This window comes from Hylobates moloch, unplaced genomic scaffold, assembly GCF_009828535.3.
Source record: "Hylobates moloch isolate HMO894 unplaced genomic scaffold, HMol_V3 SCAFFOLD_6, whole genome shotgun sequence".
NCBI lineage: Eukaryota > Metazoa > Chordata > Mammalia > Primates > Hylobatidae > Hylobates > Hylobates moloch.
The window spans coordinates 94,152,838-94,174,036 of NW_026652281.1; the positions used below are offsets into that span (position 1 = coordinate 94,152,838).

Below are 21,199 nucleotides of genomic sequence, written 5' to 3' on the forward strand. Positions count from 1 at the left end.
CAACCCCCTCTATAAATACTTAAGTAGGGTCACTAAAACTACTGCTTCATTTAAACCTGTTAACTATGTACTTGGCTTAGTATTAACTTTATATTTCACAAAAGAAGAAGTAATCTTTTAAATGAAAGATGAATCAAAGTGTTTACCATGTGGCAATTTCTCGATTGTCATCCTCTGGTGGTGCTTTCAGAATATCAGTGGCAACAGTATGACAGGGATAGTCAGCAAAACAGAAGATCTCTGGATTTATAAGGGAATGTTGAATGAAGGAGAGCTGCAATGAAAGAAAATGCTTACCACCATAAATGACTGTGAAAGCCATAAAAATCTGAAATGTTTTCATTAGGCTATTGTCAATCTTAAGGTTATTAGCATGGCAATTTCCCGTTTAAAATCTTAATCATTTGCCCTTTGAAAACCACACATAATTCAGACACATGAAAGGTGCATAATGAAACCCTGTCTGGATTATCAATCATAACAACCGTTAAAAGACATTTCTGAGCCAATTAAGGAAACTTAACGTTGCCTTGGAAATGAACATCATTAAACTATTGGGAAAACACCTTGACAGTTACACCTTAAAGGAGTCTGACTAGTACTAAAACTATGATAATATTCCTTCAATACTTATGGACAGTCCTTGCTTTCCTGTGCTATGTATAACAAATTCTACTTTACAAGAATATTTCAATCAATGGGTAGATGGCACTACATAAAGAATAAGTCATGTTTTATTCCCCCATCTATAACTAAATACCACTCACTCACCTGGCCTTCAGCATGTTTCCAAGGTCTATATATGAGGTCTACTGGGAACACTTCCATACCCAAACCCCTCTGAATGCCATAAACCACATTATGAAGCCCTTTACTGTCACGAATTTGAAATCCAGGATGGTCCAGTTCATAAGTTACTTCCTTGAAATTCAAACTCGGATTCTAAAAAAGACCAAAGTAGTTTAAAATGTAATGAATGTGTGTATATTTTGATACATTATCCAAAAGGCCAAATTAAATCTAAAATTCAATTTAGATGTTCTACTTACAAAATTTTTAATGTGAATTTTAAGAAACCCATTTTTTTTTTCCTTTTTTTTTTAAGACACAGTCTCACTCTGTCGCTCAGGCTGGAGCGCAGTGGCATGATCTCTCGGCTCACTTCAACCTCTGCCTCTTGGGTTCAAGAGATTCTCGTGCCTCAGCCTCCCAAGTAGCTGGGATTACAGAAGTACACCAACATGCCCAGGTAATTTTTTTAAATTTTAGTAGAGACAGGTTTTTGCCACGCTAGCCAGGATGGTATCAAACTCCTGGCCTCATGTGACGCACTGCCTCGGCCTCCCAAAGTGCTGGGATTACAGGAGTGAGCCACCACACCTGGCTTATCACACTACCTTTTAATATCTAAAAGTTCGATTCTAGGGCCAGGCGCAGTGGCTTACGCCTGTAATCACAGCACTTTGGAAGGAGGGCGGATTGCCTGAGGTCAGGAGTTTGAGACCAGCCTGGCCAACATGATGAAACCCTGTCTCTACTAAAAATAAAAAAAAAAAAAATTAGCCAGGCATGGTGGCACATGCCTGTAGACCCAGCTACTTGGGAGGCTGAGGCAGGAGAACTGCTTGAACCCAGGAGGCAGAGAGTGCAGTGAGCCGTGATCGTGCCACTGCACTTCAGCCTGGCCAACAGAGTGAGACTCCAGCTAAAAAAAACAAAAACAAAAACAAAAGTTCCATTCTAGGCCAGGTACAATGACTCACGCTTATAATCCCAATGCTTTGCTCCCAAAGGTGGGAGGATCATTAACTAGAGCCCAGGAGTTAAAAGTCCAATATGGGCAACATAGCAAAAGGAAAAATAAATAGAGTTCAATTCCTTTATGTCTTATTTAAGCCCTTCAATATTTTAGTAGAGGTACTTTATTTTTTATTCAGTTTAAACTGAAGTAGAAGTGGCAAGATAAATATGATTTTCATTGTTCTTATCCACCATAAACAAGAGTAACTTAGCAGTAGCACCCCAAATTACAAGGTAACAACCCTAATGAAAAAATTTAAATTTGATTATGTACTGCCTTCGGTACACAATTAACTTGGACACTTTATTACTTTTTGAGTTAACGAAGGTGGAAAATTCTTAAAAATTTGCTTTCTTTGGACTATATCATCCAAATACCACAAATCAAAAACCATCATCACATATACTCACCAGTTCTTTAAGAACATCAATCAAGACTTCTACATTCCACGTGTGTGCCTGTGCTCCATCACTTTTATCTTTCCCATCACTCCAGATCCCACTGCCCGGAGCAGAAATACTCTGTAGAAGTAAAACTTGAATTAAACAAACCCAACTACTCCATGTGTTCACTTCTGGTCGATAGAACAATCAATCATACTGTAATTCAATAAAAAAAATAAAGAGGACAGGACATTAACTCACTTGGTAAAATAGCTGAATTCAACACACCTGTAATGGAATGCCATCTGTTAATCCTGAATGAGTTCGAGCCATCATTCCCAAAACCCTTGCAACCTGGGCAGCTGTGACCTCCCGAACACCAAACTGCACAATTATATTGCGACATTCTTCAACACTGAAACAGAAATGTAACTTCAGAAAAATGCTACCAGCCTCAACACCAAGATTGAGAAATTCTGGCATTAAATGAACCTTGTTTGAAATCCTTAGTTTTACTAAATAAAACAGGCAGAGCAGTTAAGTGTTATTTCTTGTTACATTTATACAGCTAGGAATGTAAAAACCATCTACTTCAGTAAGAAAATGGCAAAAGTCCTTATTCTAAGTAACTCAGGAATGGAAAACCAAATATAGTATGCTCTCACTTGTTAGATGGGAGATAAGCTATGAGGATGCAAAGGCCTAAGAATGATATAATGCAGTGGGCTCCCGAACCCCCGGCCATGGACTGTTATCTGTCTGTGGACTGTTAGAAACCATCCACACAGCAGGAGGCGAGCAAGCATTTCCGCTTGGGCTCCACTTCTTGTGGAGTACAAGAGTACTGGAGTACAATGGCACGATCTTGGCTCACTGCAACCTCCACTTCGCAGGTTCAAATCATCTTCCTGCCTCAGCCTCCCAAATAGCTGGGATTACAAGCATGCACCACCACGCCTGGCTAATTTTTGTATTTTTAGTGGAGACGGGGTTTCACCACATTGGCCAGGCTGATCTCAAAATCCTGGCCTCAAGAGAGCCACCCGTCTCGGCCTCCCAAAGTGCTGGGATTACAGGCGTCAGCCACAATGCCCAGCCTGAAAATTTTTTCAAAAGGCAAACAATTTTTAAAAATCAGTGTAAGAGCCGGGTGTGTGGTGGCTCACGCCTGTAATTCCAGCACTTTGGAAGGCTGAGGCGGGTGGATCACGAGGTCAAGAGATCAAGACCATCCTGGCTAACACAATGAAACCCCATCTCTACCAAAAATACAAAAAATTATCTAGGCATGGTGGCGCTCACCTGTAGTCCCAGCTGCTCGGGAGGCTGAGGCAGGAAAATTACTTGAACCCAGGAGGTGGAGGTTGCAGTGAGCTAAGATTGTGCCACTGCACTCCAGCCCGGGTAACAGAGCAAGACTCCGTCTCAAAAAAAAAAAAAAAAAAAAATCAGTGGAAGAAAATAAGACTCATGAGTAATGCTCTCTTTCACAATAACAAAATTATCTTCAATCTTCTTTAAGATTTTAACATCCAAAGAGAGTTTTATTATTCTGATATGGACAAAGCCTTGAAAATCCATCCTAACTTCTTGTTGTTGTTGTTGAGATGAACTCTCGCTCTGCTGCCCAGGCTGGAGTGCAGCGGCACGATCTTGGCTCACTGCAATCTCCACCTCCTGGGTTCAAGCGATTCTCCTGCCTCAGCCTCCTGAGTAGCTGGGATTACAGGCGTGTGCCACCACGCCCAGCTAATTTTTGTATTTTTAGTATAGACGGGGTCTTCGCCATGTTGGTCAGGCTGGTCTTGAACTCCTGACATCAGGTGATCCGCCCACCTCGGCTTCCCAAAGTGCTGGGATTACAGGTATAAGCCACCATGCCCAGCCTGCATCCTAACTTTTCACTATGTGATTAACAAAAGTTATATGCCAGGCACAAGTACAACACTCACAAATGCACTATTTCAAACCTAAGTGAGAATGTGGTTTGAGAGTTTTTAAAACATAAGGATTTTTAAGTCAAAGCAAAGCACATTAATGCCCTTAATAATTTGCTTTTAGAAAAATATTAATAATCCAGTATATCACAGTCTTAAGTGCTACTAACAGTGTGAAACAATATCCTTTGGTGCCCTAAGCAAGTGAGAAAAATACGCAAGAGGCAGAAAAGGAAGGAAGCCACAGATGAAGGCAGAATGAAGAAATTAGAGAGGTGGGGGTCAGAGAGGAGAAAATTAGTCACATTAAGTGTAAAGCGATATAAGTTCCATGAACACTAACTTGCTTCAGTGCTCTCTCTTCCTTCCAAAAGCCAAAATATGCCTATCATGGCAACTAGCCTAGAAACCTCTGGCTCCTAATTTTGAGAAACTGGTGAGGGGAAGGAGATAAACATTTAACACCCAGGATGTTTACAGCTGTCACACACACTAGTTCGTGGAAGATTAAAATTTAGAAGCATGCCTCTTGAGAGGAAAAGATGATTAAGGAATTTTAGAGACTTTTTTTAAAGAATTACATCATGTTTGGCACAAGAATAATCAGAAGCTTAACACATTTTACTACCAACCTTGCACAAAAGCCATAGCCTACTTCTTGCATGAAATCAGCCAACGAGCTCTCCATCATGGTTTTAGCTACCCCTCCGGAATCAGGCAGGATCCTGTCCATTAGAATGTCCCGTTTTTCAGGGTATAAAAGTGGTGCGAGCACCACGGGACAGCGTTCTTGGGGAAAATCTGAGGGAGGAAAAAGGTTACAACTGCTATACTAATTAAAAACAAACAATCCTCTTTTGCTCTATCCAAAATCCCCTCAAACCCAATTCTCTCACAAGTTCATATTCAAAGCCAAGCTTATTTCATTTTTTCCAGCCTACTAGACCAAGTTATGACTTCAACATCAATTCCAAAACCTGAATACTTTTATATCACAAAAAATGCTCATCAGTGTACCTTTAACATTTGACACTGGGATTCCATCTACTGACCAATTCATACCCTAAATATTACTTTAAATTTGCACAATAGGGCTATCACTTTCCATACAAAGAAAGCATCAAAAACAAACAATTAGAATATCAGTCTATTTATTTCACTGGCAAGTGGAAAGTTTCCCATTAGTGAGAATGTTAATGTACATTAAAATTAAACTATATAAACATTAGTAAGTAAATAACCATGAGAATGAATGTTAATCCACTATCAGATTTGTTTTAAAAAGAATTCTTATCTTTCTCAAACATGAAAGCTCAGAGGCAACAAAGTAACTAGTATTTATCTTAACTTTACAATGCCAATATCCAAGGAGGTGAAGTGAGCACATCAAAAGTGACCGATTTTTTAAGCTAAAAACAGCATGTAAGGCTAGGTATGGTGTCATGCTCGCCTGATCTTCCCAAAGGGCTGAGATTATTGGCCTGAGCCACTGTGCCCAGCTGATGTTGTCTCTTTTTTAAAAAGAGAAAGAGGCAGAGGGAAGGGGAGGGGAGGGGAGGGGAGGGGAAAAAAATGCTTTTGTGATGTGTCTGTGGTCATCCAAGAAAACCATCCACCGTAGGCTACAAAGACTACCTTACCTCTGCGCAGCGTCTTAAGAAAAGCGTCTATCTGTTCTTGTCCAACTCCAAAGGCTCCCTTCTGCCCAAAGAGGAGATGGGAGAGGAGGAGGTGTAGGACCTCTATTGCTATATCTTGGAAGCCACCTTCTTGATTTCCACTGACGTCTGCGTCAATGTAAGAACGCAGAAGATCTGGAAGCTTCTGTTTGATAAACTGGGCAGCTAGAAGTCAGGTAAACCAAAAACCACAAGTTATTTTTGCACCACAATGGGTTAAAAAGTCACATACCATCAAAATGCAGATAATCACCCTTCTCATTCACCAGTTCACCCATCTCTCTAATGCTTTCTCTAGCTGACAGGTATAAAGAAACCAATGGCCAGGGACTGGCTGTGGGGAGGGGAAAACAGTTGTTGATAGGCATAGTTCTGTTTGGCAAGATAAAGTTCTAGAGAGATGTTACACAACCTGAATACAATCATCACTATGGAACTGTACACTTAAAATGGTTATGAGGGTAACATTTATATTACATGTTTTTCACCACAGATAAAGAGAAATTAATTTCATATTATCTTATTCTCTAAGTCTAAATCACAGAGCCTCATAATTAAAAACCTATGTATTTTAAAGTCTCACTTCGTGATATTTTTGGAAAAGTAACTCACCGAAACCTCTAAGATCTGAGCTGGAAGAATTCAACAGGGCAAGGCCAAAAATTACCTGAAACAAGAAGGGTTAGATTAACCAAAGAGTCAAATGGCTGTTTTTAATTCTAATTTTGTCTACATCTCTTTTCATAAATCACTCACCTCTTGTACTTTGCTTAACTTGAGCACTTTACTCAGCTGGGCAAATAAGTGGGGAGCAGGCTTTAAACTCTGAAACAAACCAAATTTTAGTTTAAAATAAGAACTTGCTTTTTCAAGAAGTTTTTAACAACCTATCTGTTTGCCCAAGGATGGCACTACATAGGAGTTGCTTAATTCTGTAGTGTTGCTAGAAACATTACACTATGTCCTAAAACTGTGAAATGACAAACTTAAGCGTTCACATGATCTGGTTTTAGTAAGATTCTATTTACTATTAAATGAACTGCCTTGATTTTGTTACAAACTACAAAAGACACCCCAAAATAACAACCTGAAATTTTTATATTAAGACATCACATTATGAGATCAAGGCTTAGGGCCTTTTTAGAAAGCCTAAGAAGAGATCACACTCTTGGTAAAGATAATAGTAATACCAACCTTCTGATAGTGCAATGGATTATCAATGGCATAGGACAGCGTCGAGATAAAATTTGGCTTTGTAATCAGCAACGCACACTCCTGAATCAGAAACTGAGTCTTTAAAAATAAAAAATGATTTTCATTAGCACTAATCGTCATCTAAGAACAAACAGAAGCTGAGGTACTCAGAACATTAAAATGTGATCTAACACTCTATACTGTTATATATTATCAAAATCAGCTCTTTAAAAATCTCGCCAGGTGCGGTGGTTGACATCTGTAATCCCAGCACTTTGAGAGGCCAAGGCAGGTGGATCACCTGAGGCCAGGAGTTCAAGACCTGCCTGGCCAACATGGTAAAACCCTCTCTCTACTAAAAATACAAAAATTAGCCAGGCATGGTGCCAGGCACCTATAATCTCAGCTACTTGGGAGGCTGAGGCAGGAGAATCACTTGAACCCAGGAGGCAGAGGTTGCAGTGAGCCACCACACTCCAGCCTGGGTGACGAGAGAGACTCCGTCTCAAAAACACCCAAGGTAAAAGGAACCAGGAAATAAAAAAAGATGTAAAGAAAGTTATAAAAACAGAGTTTTTAAAAAAAAAACTCATTACACTACTCAAAGTCTATTAGCAGCAAAACTTCCAGAAAATAAGAGCTCATTGATAAGATTACTGTTAAGAAACAGTATTATGACAAACTCTTGCCAGATGGGGAATAAAGCTAGAGATTCAATCCAGGACATGAGATCTCTTCTGCCTTACTAACTTTTCAGGCAGGGAACCCAACCCCCACATTCCTGCTTCCTTCAGGCAGGTCTGATCCCTACCTCTCTAAACCTGAACTAGGTAGCTGTTACAGTCTACAGCCAAGCAGAAGGGACGCACAGAAAAAAAAAGGAAAAATCTAACACCTTTTCACCATCCAGCTACAATTACTTCTGGATGCTATTTTGTATGTGTCATATGCTACATACACTATGCCCAAAATTCACTTAACAATTACAGCTAAGTGGACATGAACTTTGTAAGCCCCAAATACCTGATGGAAATCTTTGCCACTGCTTTTACCATCGCCACTGAAATCCACATGCGAAAATAGGCAGCGTAATAAATGCCTGTCTGCCTCAGGACCGTGCCGATTCACAATCTAAAATGACCAAAAATAACATGTTTAAGAGAAGATTAAAAAAAAAAAGTAAGGTTTCAAAAATCAACTTACAAGGCAAAATTCCAATTTACATTAATTACTCATTTTTGAATTAAAGTTAAAGGAATTATTGATGGAAGTGCCCATAATTTATAACTCAATTTTTTTTAGAGAGGGTCCGTATTGCCCAGGCTGATCTCGAACTCCTGAACTCACAGCGTCTTCCCGCCTCACCCTTCTGAGTAGCTGGGATCGCAGGCATACACCACTGCTTCCAGCTGTAATTCAATATTATAAAAATGTTTCCTGGGCCAGGCGCGGTGGCTCATGCCTGTAATCCCAGCACTTCGGGAGGCTGAGGCGGATGGATCACCTGAGGTCAGGAGTTCAAGACCAGCCTGGTCAACATGGTGAAATCCTGTCTCTACTAAATATACAAAAATTAGCCAAGCATGGTGATGGGTGCCTGTAACCCCAGCTACTCCCAAGGCTGAGGCAGGAAATCACTTGAACCTGGGAAGCAGAGGTTGCAGTGAGCCGAGACCGTGCCATTGTGGTCCAGCCTGGCCAACGAGAGTGAAACGTTGTCTCAAAAAAAGAAAAAAAAAAAATGTTTCCTATAGTCAGTCACTGGCAGGAAGAAGAGAAGAAAAACTACAGTAATTTTACCGTGCAACTCTGTACTTTGCTCAACATCTACACCAAAAACACCACATAGCATTGATCAAACGTGTAACAGAAAGATTTTTTTTTAAGGCAACAATTTTACGTAACTCAAATTCTCTCTGCTAACACAGCTGTAACGCTACATGGCACAGCCTTAAATGAAGCTGCCACAATATCCGACTTCAGTGATTTAGACGCTGCTCTTGAGCTCAATTAGTTTCTTGCTCTTCCTCAAATTTACCCATGTTTGTTCCTATTTGTTATTCTTTCTAAATGAAAAACTCCAGATAGCTATACGTGGTTTGTTCTTTCACTTCATTTAGGTTTCTACTCTAAAGCCACCTCATCAGTGAGGTCTTATTACCATTCCTAAAATAGAAATATGACCTGCCCCAGCATCACTCCTTATTCTGCTTTACTTTTTCTCCATAGCATTTACCACTACCTATTTGTTTATTGAAATTTTGTGTAGCTGTGTTCACTTCTGCACATCTAGTCCAGAAAATACTTGAGCACAGTATATGTGCAGAGTAATCACGTTTGCTAAGAGCCACATACTACCCACACATTGGGCTAGGTATTGCACTGAGCTTTCCTGGCTTAATCTTCAAAAACTGCTAAAAATTTACCACCGTCTATCCCCACAGATAAGGGGTTGACATAGTTAAAACAGACTCCTTGAGCCTAAAATCCAAGACTATGAGCTGAAGAATCTGGATTTACAGTCCAACTTCAAAGCCTATGATCTTCCCACTGTATCATGATAATTACATGAAAGCTGGCTAAGTTCTTAGCTTATTTCAGTTTCCCTTCTCCTTATTCAGAAAATGTGGAAGTTAAGAAAGACCATCTCGGCCGGGCGCAGTGGCTCACGCCTGTAATCCCAGGACTTTGGGAGGCCAAGGAGGGCGGATCACGAGGTCAGGAGATTGAGACCATCCTGGCTAACACAGTGAAACCCCATCTCTACTAAAAATACAAAAAAAAAAAAAAAAGAAAGACCACCTCTACCAAAAAATATAGCTAGGCACGGTGATATACACCTATAATTTCCAGCTACTTGAGAGGCTGATGTACGAGAATCGCTTGAACCCGGGAGGTGGAGGTTGCAGTGAGCAGAGATTGCACCACTGCACTCCAGCCTGGATGAGGGAGTGAGACTCTTGTCTCCAAAACAAAAAAAAAAAAAAAAAAAAGAATAGAGTCTGGGTGCAGTGGCATACATCTGTAATCTAAACACCTTGGGAGGCTGAGGCAGGAGGATCACATGAGCCCAGGAGTTCAAGGTTACAGTGAGTTATGATGGTACCACTGCACTCCCACCTTGGGGGGACAAAGCAGCACCTTGTCTCAATAAAAAATAAAACAAAAAAGAACAGAATTAGTTATGATCCAATTAACCAGATCTCTCACCCTTGAAAAAATACAATAATCTGGTTCAACCTACATTTGCTGAGTATATGCTACGTACCAGTCTAGGTGTAAACACAGCAGCAGAGGAGACTAATAGGTTCCAAATTCTCACAAAGTCAATTTTTATGGGAGAAGTACAGGCAAAGAATTTCTGACAACATTATCTGTTACAAAAAGAAAATAAAACAGAGCTTGCTAATATTGATGCAGGGGGTTACCTCAGAGAAGCCTTCTAAGGTGGGACCTGTGAGTTGAGACAACCATAGATACAGGTGAAGAAAGAACAATCCAGGGAGAAGGAAAAACCTAGAGTGCAAAAGCACAGAGACAGAAAAGAACTCTGAAGATCAGAAAAAACGTCAGAGGGAATCAGGGGGCCAGATCATGGTTAATGAATACAATGACTTGTCTGAGACTGTGTTATCAACCTAAAAAATAGAAGGCACATTTCATCTCACTGTCAATGGCCAAAGAATAAAAAAATTTCCAAGTTTTTGTTTCACTAGGATCAGCAAAGATTTACTAAAATCCCGTTATCCTTACATTTGTTTCCGTAACTCTTAATTTTTTTCCCATGCAGATTATACAATAAAAACCTGGAATGAATATTTTTAAGAGGCAGAATATGTTTTCAAATTTAACTATGCGCCGGGCTCAGTGGCTCATGCCTGTAATCCCAGCAGTATGTGGGGCTGAAGTGGGCGGATCACCTGAGGTCGGGAGTTCGAGACCAGCCTGACCAACATGGTGAAACCCCATCTCTACTAAAAATACAAAAATTAGCCGGACGTGCAGCGTGCTCCTGTAATCCCAGCTACTCAGGAGGCTGAGGTGGAGAATCGCTTGAACCCAGGAGGCGGAGGTTGGTAGTAAGCCAAGATCGCACCATTGCACTCCAGCCTGGGCGACAAGAGCAAAACTCTGTCTCAAAAAAAAAAAAAAAAAAGTTAACTATGGGATACTCCATTATTTGTGTGGCACATAGGTTTGATACACTCTAAGTCTTAATTCTCCCTCAGATGTCTTCTTTAGGTCAAATAGTGCCTACCATTCCATATGATTTTTTTTTCAACCATTCCATATAATTTTCTAAATCTCTGACATCATAGACTTATTTGCTAATGTCCCTCTTAATATGTGGCTCCTAGATCACAATGTTTTACTACAGCCATAAATCGAAACATTATAGAAATACTGCCAAAAGCCTTTGATATACTTAATTTTTCATATAGCCTAAGATTTTGCAACCAGATTGTAAGCTGTTTAACTTTAATACAATTTTTTAATTATTTTACTCGTCTCCCCTTCCCAACTGGTAGAATAGTTTCTATTTTAAGCAAAAACGTGTAGGACTTAATTTTAGAAGATAAATATAATCTGACTTTAACATCTTTGTAACCCAAGATTTTGTTTGTAAAATAGTTTTAGAAGAAACAGTTGCTCCTGGAGAGGAGCAGACAGCATGGCAGCATAGAAGAAACATTCCATTCACAGCCATAAAATGTTTGTCTTTAAATACTGCAACACTGACTTAAAAAAAAAAAATCTTCCCTATTAACATGGTATCAAAAATACTGAGTGGCTGTAAAAGCAATTGTTAAATTAGAAAGTATTATATAAACAAGCTGGGTGTAGTGGAGCACAGCTATAGTCCTAACTACTGGGGAGGGTGAGGCAGGATGATCACTTGAGGCCAGGAGCTGGAGGTTGCAGTGTGCCATGAATGCGTCTGTGAACAGCCACTGCATTCCAGGCTGGTCAACACACCAAGACTCCATCTCCCTAAAACAAACAAAGTAGTCCAGAAAGGTCCTTCTTACCACCTCTAAAAATGGGCCAAATTCAGATTTCTCTTTGAAACTGATACATTCAGAAATTAAAATGTTTAGGACCGATAAATGCCCCAAAACATACAAATATCCTCTGTTCAAGTGATGAATCTGCAACATCAATGAGCCATGAAAGAAAAGAGTTGTCCATTTAGAGACCCACATCAGCCCACAGAAATTGTAGAATGGTCAAGAGTATAGAGCTGAGGGAAGAATCAAGATCAAGATATCATTTAAATATCTGTGATTAACCATCTAGCCAAAGGAAAAGCAGAATGCAGAAGAGGAGGTGGCAACCATTACCAAACCTGAAAACAGAAAGGGGAGACTACCCCCAACATACTCCTCACCCTCAAGCATGCCCAAGATTGCTGATGTGAATAATTGAGTCAATTCAAAAGTAAAAACACAAAGAATCAGCATGGAACCTATTTTAAGAAACTGTAAAACAAAGAGCAAAAACAAAACACAGGTTAAGAATACACATTTCAGCCGGGCGCGGTGGCTGATGCCTGTAATCCCAACACTTTGAGAGGCTGAGGAGGTCGGATCTCTTGAGGTTAGGATTTCAAGACCAGCCTGGCCAACATGGTGAAACCCAGGCCCTAATAAAAATACAAAAACTGGCCCGGCGCAGTGGCTCACACCTGTAATCCCAGCACTTTGGGAGGCCAAGGCAGGTGGATCACCTGAGGTCGGGAGTTCGAGACCAGCCTGATCAACATGGAGAAACCTTGTCTCTACTAAAATACAGTATTAGCTGGGCATAGTGGCACATGCCTGTAATCCCAGCTACTTGGGAGGCTGAGGCAGGAGAATTGCTTGAATCCGGGAGGTGGAGGTTGCAGTGAGCGGAGATCATGCCATTGTACTTACTCCAACCTGGGCAACAAGAGCAAAACTCCGTCTCAAGGGGAAAAAAAAAAAAAAAACAGCCCGGCACGGTAGTACATGCCTGTAGTCCTAACTACTCAGGAGGCTGAGGCAGAAGAACTGCTTTAGCCCAGGAGTTTGAGGAGATTATGATCTTGCCACTGCATTCCAACCTAGGCAACAGAGTGAGACTCTGTCTCAAAAAATGAATGAGGAAAAGTTAAATTAAACAAATGTTGATAGCAACCATATTCACAGTAGTCAAAGAAAGCAGAAACAAAACTAAATATCTATCAACTGATGATATAGATACACAAAATATGAAATATCTATATAGTGGAATATTATTTAGCCATAAAAAGGAATGAAGTACTGATACATGCTACAATACAGGTGAATCTTACTTGAAAACATTATATTAAATGAAAAAAGGCAAGGCCGGGCATGGTGGCTCACGCCTGTAATCCCAGCACTTTGGGAGGCCGAGGTGTGCAGATCACCTGAGGTCAGAAGTTCAAGACCAGCCTGACCAATATGGAGAAACCCTGTCTCTACTAAAAATACAAAATTAGTTGGGCGTGGTGGTGCAGGCCTGTAATCCTAGCTATTTGGGAGGCTAAGGCAGGAGAATCGCTTGAACCCGGGAGGCAGAGGTTGCAGTGAGTGGAGATCACGCCATTGCACTCCAGCCTGGGCAACAAGAGCAAAACTCCATCTCAAAACAAAAAAAGAAAGGCAGACACAGAAGGCCACATACAGTATGATTCCATTAAATACGCAAATGCACCAAGGCAAAAATAGTGGTCACTAAGGGCTAGACAGAGAAGGAACAGGAAAGTGACCACAAATGAACCCAGGTACTTCTTCTGGAGGTAATGAAAATGTTCTGAAATTAGATAGTGGTTATGGTTGCACAACTTTGTGAATCTGAAAAACTACCAAATTACATATTTTAAAAAGGTGAATCTGGCCAGGCATGGGGGCTGTAATCCCAGAATTTTGGGAGGCTGAGGCGGGTAGATCACATGAGGCCAGAAGTTTGAGACCAACCTGGCCTACATGGTGAAACCCCACCTCTATTAAAAACAAAAATAAGCCAGATGTGGTGGTGCATGCCTGTAATCCCAGCTACTGGGGAGGGAGAGGCTTGGAAATCACTTGAACCCAGGAGGCGAGGATTGCAGTCAGCTGAGATTATGCCACTGCACTCCAGCCTGGGAAACAGACCAATACTGTCTCATTAAAAAAAAAAAGGAAAAAGAAAAAGAAAAAAAGGCTAGGCACAGTGGCTCACGCCTGTAATCCCAGCACTTTGGGAGGCTCAGGCAGGTGGATCAGGAGGGAAGGAGTTCAAGACCAGCCTGGCCAAGATGGTGAAACCGTCTCTACTAAAAATACAAAAAAATTACCCGGGCATGGTGGCAGGCACCTGTAATCTCAGCTACTCGGGAGGTTGAGGCGGAGAATTGCTTGAACCCGGGAGGCGGAGGTTACAGTGAGCCGAGATTGCACCACTGCACTCTAGCCTGGGTGACAGAGCGAGGCTCCGTCAAAAAAAAAAAAAAAAAAGTGAATTTTACAACCTGTGGATATTTCAAATTTTTTTAATGTGAAAAATAAAGGAACCAAAAAAGAAAAGAGGAACCAGACCAAAACAAGTCAGATCATATTTTATAATTTTAGAGAGACAAGTCACAGCATTTTATTCAAGTTTGTCCATTTCATTCAATAATCTACCATATTGTTTCCTGCACCACTATTACTGTCACTATTTCTCTTTGGAGATGACCAGGTTTTTAAAAATCTGGCTTGAATTTCCATAATGCCTAACTCTATGATCAAAAATATTTTTCCATCTCAAAAAAAAAAAAATGAAAACTCCATCTAAAAAACAAAACAAAGAAATTCCTTACCAAAAAGCAACCCCTTAATCACAAGACAGATAGAGAGAAAGATTAAGATATATTTGCACGAATTTATCTTCACTAGAAACAATTCATAGTCCACAACCATTCAGGGTTGTGTTTACTTGGGGACTTTATTTTGGGGAGGGGGTTCTCATAAATGTTTGCTTAATAAAAATAACCTGCCCCACTGTATCATGGAAGGGAAATGAGGACTAGTCCCCAGAGAATAAGCAGGCTATCCTCCAGGGAAGGGGCCCTAATGACTCCTAGAGGTGACAGAGTCAGTGATCCTGCCTCTCTAACCCATCACCAGTAATAAAGTATAACCAAGTGAACGGGGAGGCAGTAACTAGCCAGAAAATCCATGGGCCAGAATTTCTAAAACAGGAATGCTTTTGTGTTTAAGTCAGAGCTGGAAAGATACTTTTGAAGAAAGTTTCGGAGAATAGAAAAGTGTGAAAAGGATAAAGGTTTTTCACCAGGGAATCCACAGAAAGGTATCAAAGGCAGTCTTGTGCTTTTCTTTTGGGATGAAGGTACTCCAAATGGGTTGTGCAATTTTCACATAAAAACTGGAATGATACTGAACAAGTGAAATTGAAATCAGTTTCCCTCCTTTGTTCAATAAACACTGACAGAGCACCTGTGTGCAAGGCAGTGGGACAAGTGCTGAAGGGAAAAGTAAAGCTGTCTAAGATGTGGCCCTGAGCTGAAGGAGCAATCTAGCAGTGCCATCAGACCCCTGCACACTACAGAGCATGGTGTCAGGGGCCAAATGGAAGGAAGGACCACTTCTGGCTGCAGCATCTGGGAAGGCACTCTGCAGTCCTTCCCTCTAGGTTCTCAGCATATGCTCCATGCCTGTGTGACTGCTCAGCCTGCCCTGTTCCGGACACTTGCTCATCTTATCTTTCTCTGTAGCATGAGAAATTTAAGTTTGAAAGGACAAAATTCTGCCTCACGGGTACCTAACAGAAGTGTGTGGAATTGATGTACCATGGAAGTGTCACTTTATCTTGTTCCAGGAAGGTAGAAAAAAAATTGGGAAAAGACAGGTAAACAGTGGTGGTGAGGGCAAGGTGTTTTCATCAGAAGGTGGGGGGAACAGTATACATACTAAAAAGTCAATTTACGGCTGGGCGCAGTGGCTCACACCTGTAATCCCAGCACTTTGGGAGGCCAAGGCGGGCGGATCACGAGGTCAGGAGATCGAGACCATCCTGGCTAACACGGTGAAACCCCATCTCTACTAAAGATACAAAAAAATTAGCCAGGTGTGGTGGCAGGCGACTGTAGTCCCAGCTACTCGGGAGGCTGAGGCAGGAGAATGGCGTGAACCTGGGAGGCAGAGCTTGCAGTGAGCCAAGATCACGCCACTGCACTCTAGCCTGGGTGACAAAGTGAGACTCCATCTCAAAAAAAAAAAAAGTCAATTTAATATGTGGCTTACCCCAGAGGACACAAGGGTCTTGATAGTCAAGGACCATAAGAAGGTAGCTGGAAGTCCTCCTGCCAAATAGGACTGAACAGCTAAAATCTATTTCTTTTTTTAACAACTGGTCTATTCAAGCTCAACCAGGGCATTTAAAAAGAAAAAGAAGAAAAAGGACTAACTAGCTTAAATAGCTTTGAAGGACAATTTCTACAAAGTAGAAAGATCGGCCGGGTGTGATGGCTCACGCCTGTAATCACAGCACTTTGGGAAGCCGCGGCAGGCGCATGGCCTGAGGTCAGGAGTTCAAGACCAGCGTGGCCAATGTGGTGAAACTCCGTCTCTACTAAAAATACAAAAAATTAGCTGGGCGTGGTGGTGGAAGCCTGTAATCCCAGCTACTTGGGAGGCTGAGATAGGAAGATTGCTTGAACCCAGGAAAAGGAGGTTGCAGTGAGCTGAGAACGCGCCACTGTATGCCAGCCTGAGCGACAGAGTGAAACTCTGTCTCAAAAAAAAAAAAAAAAAAAAAAAGTAGGAAGATCACTGAATAAACACTGCACCACCCTCCCCAACACACAAAAAAGGTTGAGAATGAATGTAAAAGTGTAAAGAAAACTTTCAGCTATCTTTAGGTTTGTGTTTGGCACTTTGATCTGCAAGCAATCAACATGGAGAGATGCTATCCCAAAGAGGAAAGTCTGTAGGAACCATACAAGGACTTTCCCACATGACTCAGCCAGGCAAGCCAATACCCACTGCACAGGAGGGTGTGATGGTGGCCCACCAAGTACTGAGTGAAGGAGTCCAGGGGCCCAAGGCTCTGATAAAGGATACTCCAAGGCCAAAAGACAACCCATGTGAAGCAGTCCAGCCCCAGGACCGTGACCAGCAAGGGCAAGGGTCTGGCTGGACAGAAGTAGGTGGCAGCTGCACTGCTGGCTTCCAACTTCACTATCATGAAAAACCCAGACATGAAGTTGGTTGGGGAGCCATCCCCAACCCTGTTTAAGAAAAGCCTGGGAGCTAGGCGCGAGAGCTCACGCCTATAATCCCAGCACCTTGGGAGGCCAAGGCGGCCAGATCACCTGAGGTCAGGAGTTCAAGACCAGCCTGGCCAACATAATGAAACCCCATCTCTACTAAAAATAAAAAAATTTTCCAGGCACGGTGGCTCACACCTGTAATCGTAGCACTTTGGGAGGCCGAGGCAGGCAGATCACCTAAGGTAAGGAGTTCAAGACCAGCCTGGCCAACATGGTAAAACCTCATCTCTACTAAAATACAAAAAGTAGCCCAGCATGATGGTGTGTGCCTATAATCCCAGCTACTCGGAAGGTTAAGACAGGAGAATCGCTTGAACCTGGGAGATGGTGGTTGCAGTGAGCTGAGATTGTGCTACTGCACTCCAGCCTGGGCGGCTGAGCAAGACTCCGTCTCAAAAAAAAAAAAAAAAAATTAGCTGGGCGTGGTGGTGGGCACCTGTAGTCCCAGCTACTTGGGAGGCTGAGGCACGAGAATTGCTTGAACCCAGGAGAAAGAGGTTGCAGTGGGCCAAGATCGCGTCACTGCACTCCAGCCTGAGCGATAGAGCTCAGGCTCCTCCGGAAGGCGGAGGTTGCAGTAAGACAAAATTGTACCACTGCACACTAGCCTGGGCAACTCTGTCTCAAAAAAAAAAAAAAAAAAAAAACACACACACACACACAAGTAAAGAAAAGAAAATCCTAGCTAGCAGGTTTCTCAGGGCCCTGAGCACCAGCCCAAAGCCAGGTCAGACCTATTTTATAATTTCCATGGAAAATAAAAAGCTGTGAAAAATCTTTTTTAAAAAAAGATTGGGCTGGGCGTGGTGGCTCACGCCTGTAATCCCAGAACTTTTCAAGGCCAAGGCAGATCACTTGAGGTTGGGAGTTCGAGAGCAGGCTGACCAACGTGGTGAAACCCCGTCTCTACTAAAAATACAGCCAGGCATGGTGGCACATGCCTGTAATCCCACCTACTCGGGAGGCTGAGGCAGGTGAACTGCTTGAAACCGGGAGGCAGAGGATGCAGTGAGCCGAGATCATGCCACTGCACTCCAGCCTGGGCGACAGAGTAAGACTGTCTCAAAAAAAAAAAAAAAAGATTGGGCTAAGAGCTCTTTTACAGATGATGATGACAGACATCACTTGAAATAAGGTGCAAAAGTTAGTTACCTTTCATGCAACATGCCCACATAAATGTGTGGTTTTCTTTCCACTGTCTACTCATTCCTTTAATGGCACTTGTTTTCTGGCTAGTTTACTTACATGCTGTATTTCCTGCTGGCTGGCTCGGTAATTTTTCTTGGTTAAATTGTCCACCAGGTAGCTGATTTGAGACAAGGCCAGCGAGAGCGAGTCAAGATTCATTGCTGGTTGGGGCGGAAGCAGGCGGCCGAGCCCGGCGCAAAATCACCATTATTCCCCTTTAGTCACCTCAGAGGCAGGTTAATGCTTTCTTTGTAATTAGGCTGTATCTGGTATCTGTATAATATCTTCAGTTCTTCTTTACCAGGGGTCTTACTCTGTCCTGATACATGGCACCTGTAAAAAAAAAAAACACACACACACACAAATCCAGATTTTTAAATTAAAGGAAAAAGGAGGCTGGTCCAAGTGCAGTGGTGTTTACAACTAACTGATCACAACTAGTTGCAGATTAATAATTAGAAGAGAATAGGGTTAAACTACCATCATCTCTGTGTTAGTACCTAAAATGTTACTAAGGACTTTAAAAAGATAGTAAGGTAGCTCAACCACTGTTGATAAGAGATGCCAAGTTTCTCAATTAGGCAGGGCAAGTATAAAAAGAAAATACGTGGCTGGGCATGATGGCTCATGACTGTAACCCCAGCACTTTGTGAGGCCGAGGCAGGCAGATCACAAGGGCAGGAGTTCAAGACCAGCCCGGCCAACATGGTGAAACCCGTCTCTACTGAAAATACAAAAATTAGCCAGGCATGGTGGCACACGCCTGTAATCCCAGCTACCCAGGAGGCTGAGGCAGGAGGACTGCTTGAACCTAGGAGGCAGAGGGGGCAGTCAGCTGAGATCGCGCCATTGCACTCCAGCTCTGGGCAACAGAGCAAGACTCCATCTTGGGGAAAAAAAATATGCCTGTAATCCCAGCACTTTGGGAGGCCAAGACGGGTGGATTGTCTGAGATCAGGAGTTCATGACCAGTCTGGCCAACATGGCGAAACCCTGTCTCTACTAAGAATACAAAAAAAGTTGGCCAGGCATGGTGGCGAGCGCCTATAATCCTAACTACTCGGGAGGCTGAGGCAGGGGAATTGCTTGAACCAGGGAGGTGGAGGTTGCGGTGAGCCAAGATCATGCCACTGCACTCCAGCCTGAGTGAGAAAGCGGTACTCCGTCTCAAAAAAAGAAAATACTCAACCAAAGAGTTTCATTTAGTAAGACAACTTGCAACACTTGAGATTTCTATTTTACCTATTTCAAAATAATTTCTACTATACCCTTTGGAAGCAGCAAGTGGAAACTTACTTAAAATTAAGGTTTGTGGAAGGAATATTCACCTCTCATTTTCAGACTCTCTTTCCATGGTCTGCAACCTATTTATAAGACCCTATGTATTCACTTTATTCTTTATGTTACTGCTTCAGAATCAGGTAGTTTGGTCTTATACCTTGGGATGTATGTTTTAGGTATTTGAATGGCTGTACAAGTAAGGACTTCAGAAGCCAAATTGCTTCCTGCATTGTTGAAACCGTTCCCTGGGAGAATTCAGAAAGGGAAGCCCAAAGCAGCAGTACAGCTAAAATGACAGGATGATTATCAGTTTAACTCCAACCACCTGCTGAAAACTATTCCGTATAAAAAAGACAAATGTGGCTGTGCAGTGGCTCATGCCAAAGTGTTGTAATCCCAACACTTTGGGAGGCTGAGGTGGGAGATGGGAGGATTGCTTGAGGCCAGGAGTCTGAGAAAAGCCTGAGCAACATAGTGAGATCCCATCTCTGTTGTTGTTGTTTTTGAGACAGTTTTGCTCTTATTGCCGAGGCTGGAGTTTAATGGCACGGCCTCAGCTCACTGCAACCTCAGCCACCTGGGTTCAACTGATCCTCCTGTCTCAGCTTCCCAAGTAGCTGGAATTACAGGCAACAGCCACCATGCCCAGCTAATCTGTTGTATTTTTAGTAAAGAAGGGGTTTCGCCATGTTGGCCAGGCTGGTCTTGAACTCCTGATCTCAGGAGATCCACCTGCTTCGGCCTTCCAAAATGCTAGGATTACAAGCATGAGCCATGGAGCCCGCATCCCGGCTAGTTTTTGTATTTTTAGTAGAGACAGGGTTTCGCCATGATGGCCAGGCTGGTCTCTTAACTCCGACCTCGTGATCTGCCTGCCTCGGCCTCCCAAAGTGCTGGGATTATAGGCGTGAGCCACTGCGTCCAGCCACAACACCCATTTTTTAAGGAATTCACCAAGAACCACTGAAACACAAAAATCTCTGAAGGAAAGGAGCTGAGCTTATCCACAGCTTCATGTTCTGAAGTCCACTTGTAATTTCATTACAATCAAAACTCACCATGTAAGATGCAAGAAACTCAGGAAGATTAAAACCCCTTTAAAAGGCCATTTAAAACCCTTATCTCTAACAGTTTCTTAATATATAAAGGTTACGGCCGGGCGCGGTGGCTCACACTTGTAATCCCAGCACTTTGGGAGGCCGAGGCGGGTGGATCACGAGGTCAGGAGATCGAGACCATGGTGAAACCCCGTCTCTACTAAAAATACAAAAAAATTAGCCGGGCGTAGTGGCGGGCGCCTGTAGTCCCAGCTACTCGGAGAGGCTGAGGCAGGAGAATGGCATGAACCCGGGAGGCGGAGCTTGCAGCGAGCCGAGATCGCACCACTGCACTCCAGCCTGGGTGACAGAGCGAGACTCCGTCTCAAAAAAAAAAAAATA

The 21,199-nt window shown here is 42.4% G+C and overlaps 1 protein-coding gene and 1 pseudogene across 7 annotated transcripts in view; both read right to left on the reverse strand.

The window, feature by feature from the left end:
- CNOT1 (CCR4-NOT transcription complex subunit 1) overlaps positions 1-21,199 on the reverse strand; it is a 111,266-nt gene that overhangs the window by 60,974 nt on the left and 29,093 nt on the right. For all 7 annotated transcript variants that reach the window (XM_032157524.2, XM_032157521.2, XM_032157525.2 and 4 more), the window contains 11 exons: positions 18,537-18,812; positions 8,018-8,125; positions 6,995-7,093; positions 6,557-6,625; positions 6,413-6,467; positions 5,762-5,965; positions 4,754-4,922; positions 2,473-2,599; positions 2,212-2,322; positions 772-942; positions 147-274 (listed from right to left, as the gene is read on the reverse strand). In XM_032157524.2, coding sequence (XP_032013415.1) covers positions 147-274; positions 772-942; positions 2,212-2,322; positions 2,473-2,599; positions 4,754-4,922; positions 5,762-5,965; positions 6,413-6,467; positions 6,557-6,625; positions 6,995-7,093; positions 8,018-8,125; positions 18,537-18,638 — 1,343 coding nt within the window. In that variant the 5' untranslated portion in view covers positions 18,639-18,812. The remainder of the gene's footprint in view (positions 1-146; positions 275-771; positions 943-2,211; positions 2,323-2,472; positions 2,600-4,753; positions 4,923-5,761; positions 5,966-6,412; positions 6,468-6,556; positions 6,626-6,994; positions 7,094-8,017; positions 8,126-18,536; positions 18,813-21,199) is intronic.
- On the reverse strand, positions 16,792-17,649 carry LOC116471332 (transmembrane protein 254-like; annotated as a pseudogene).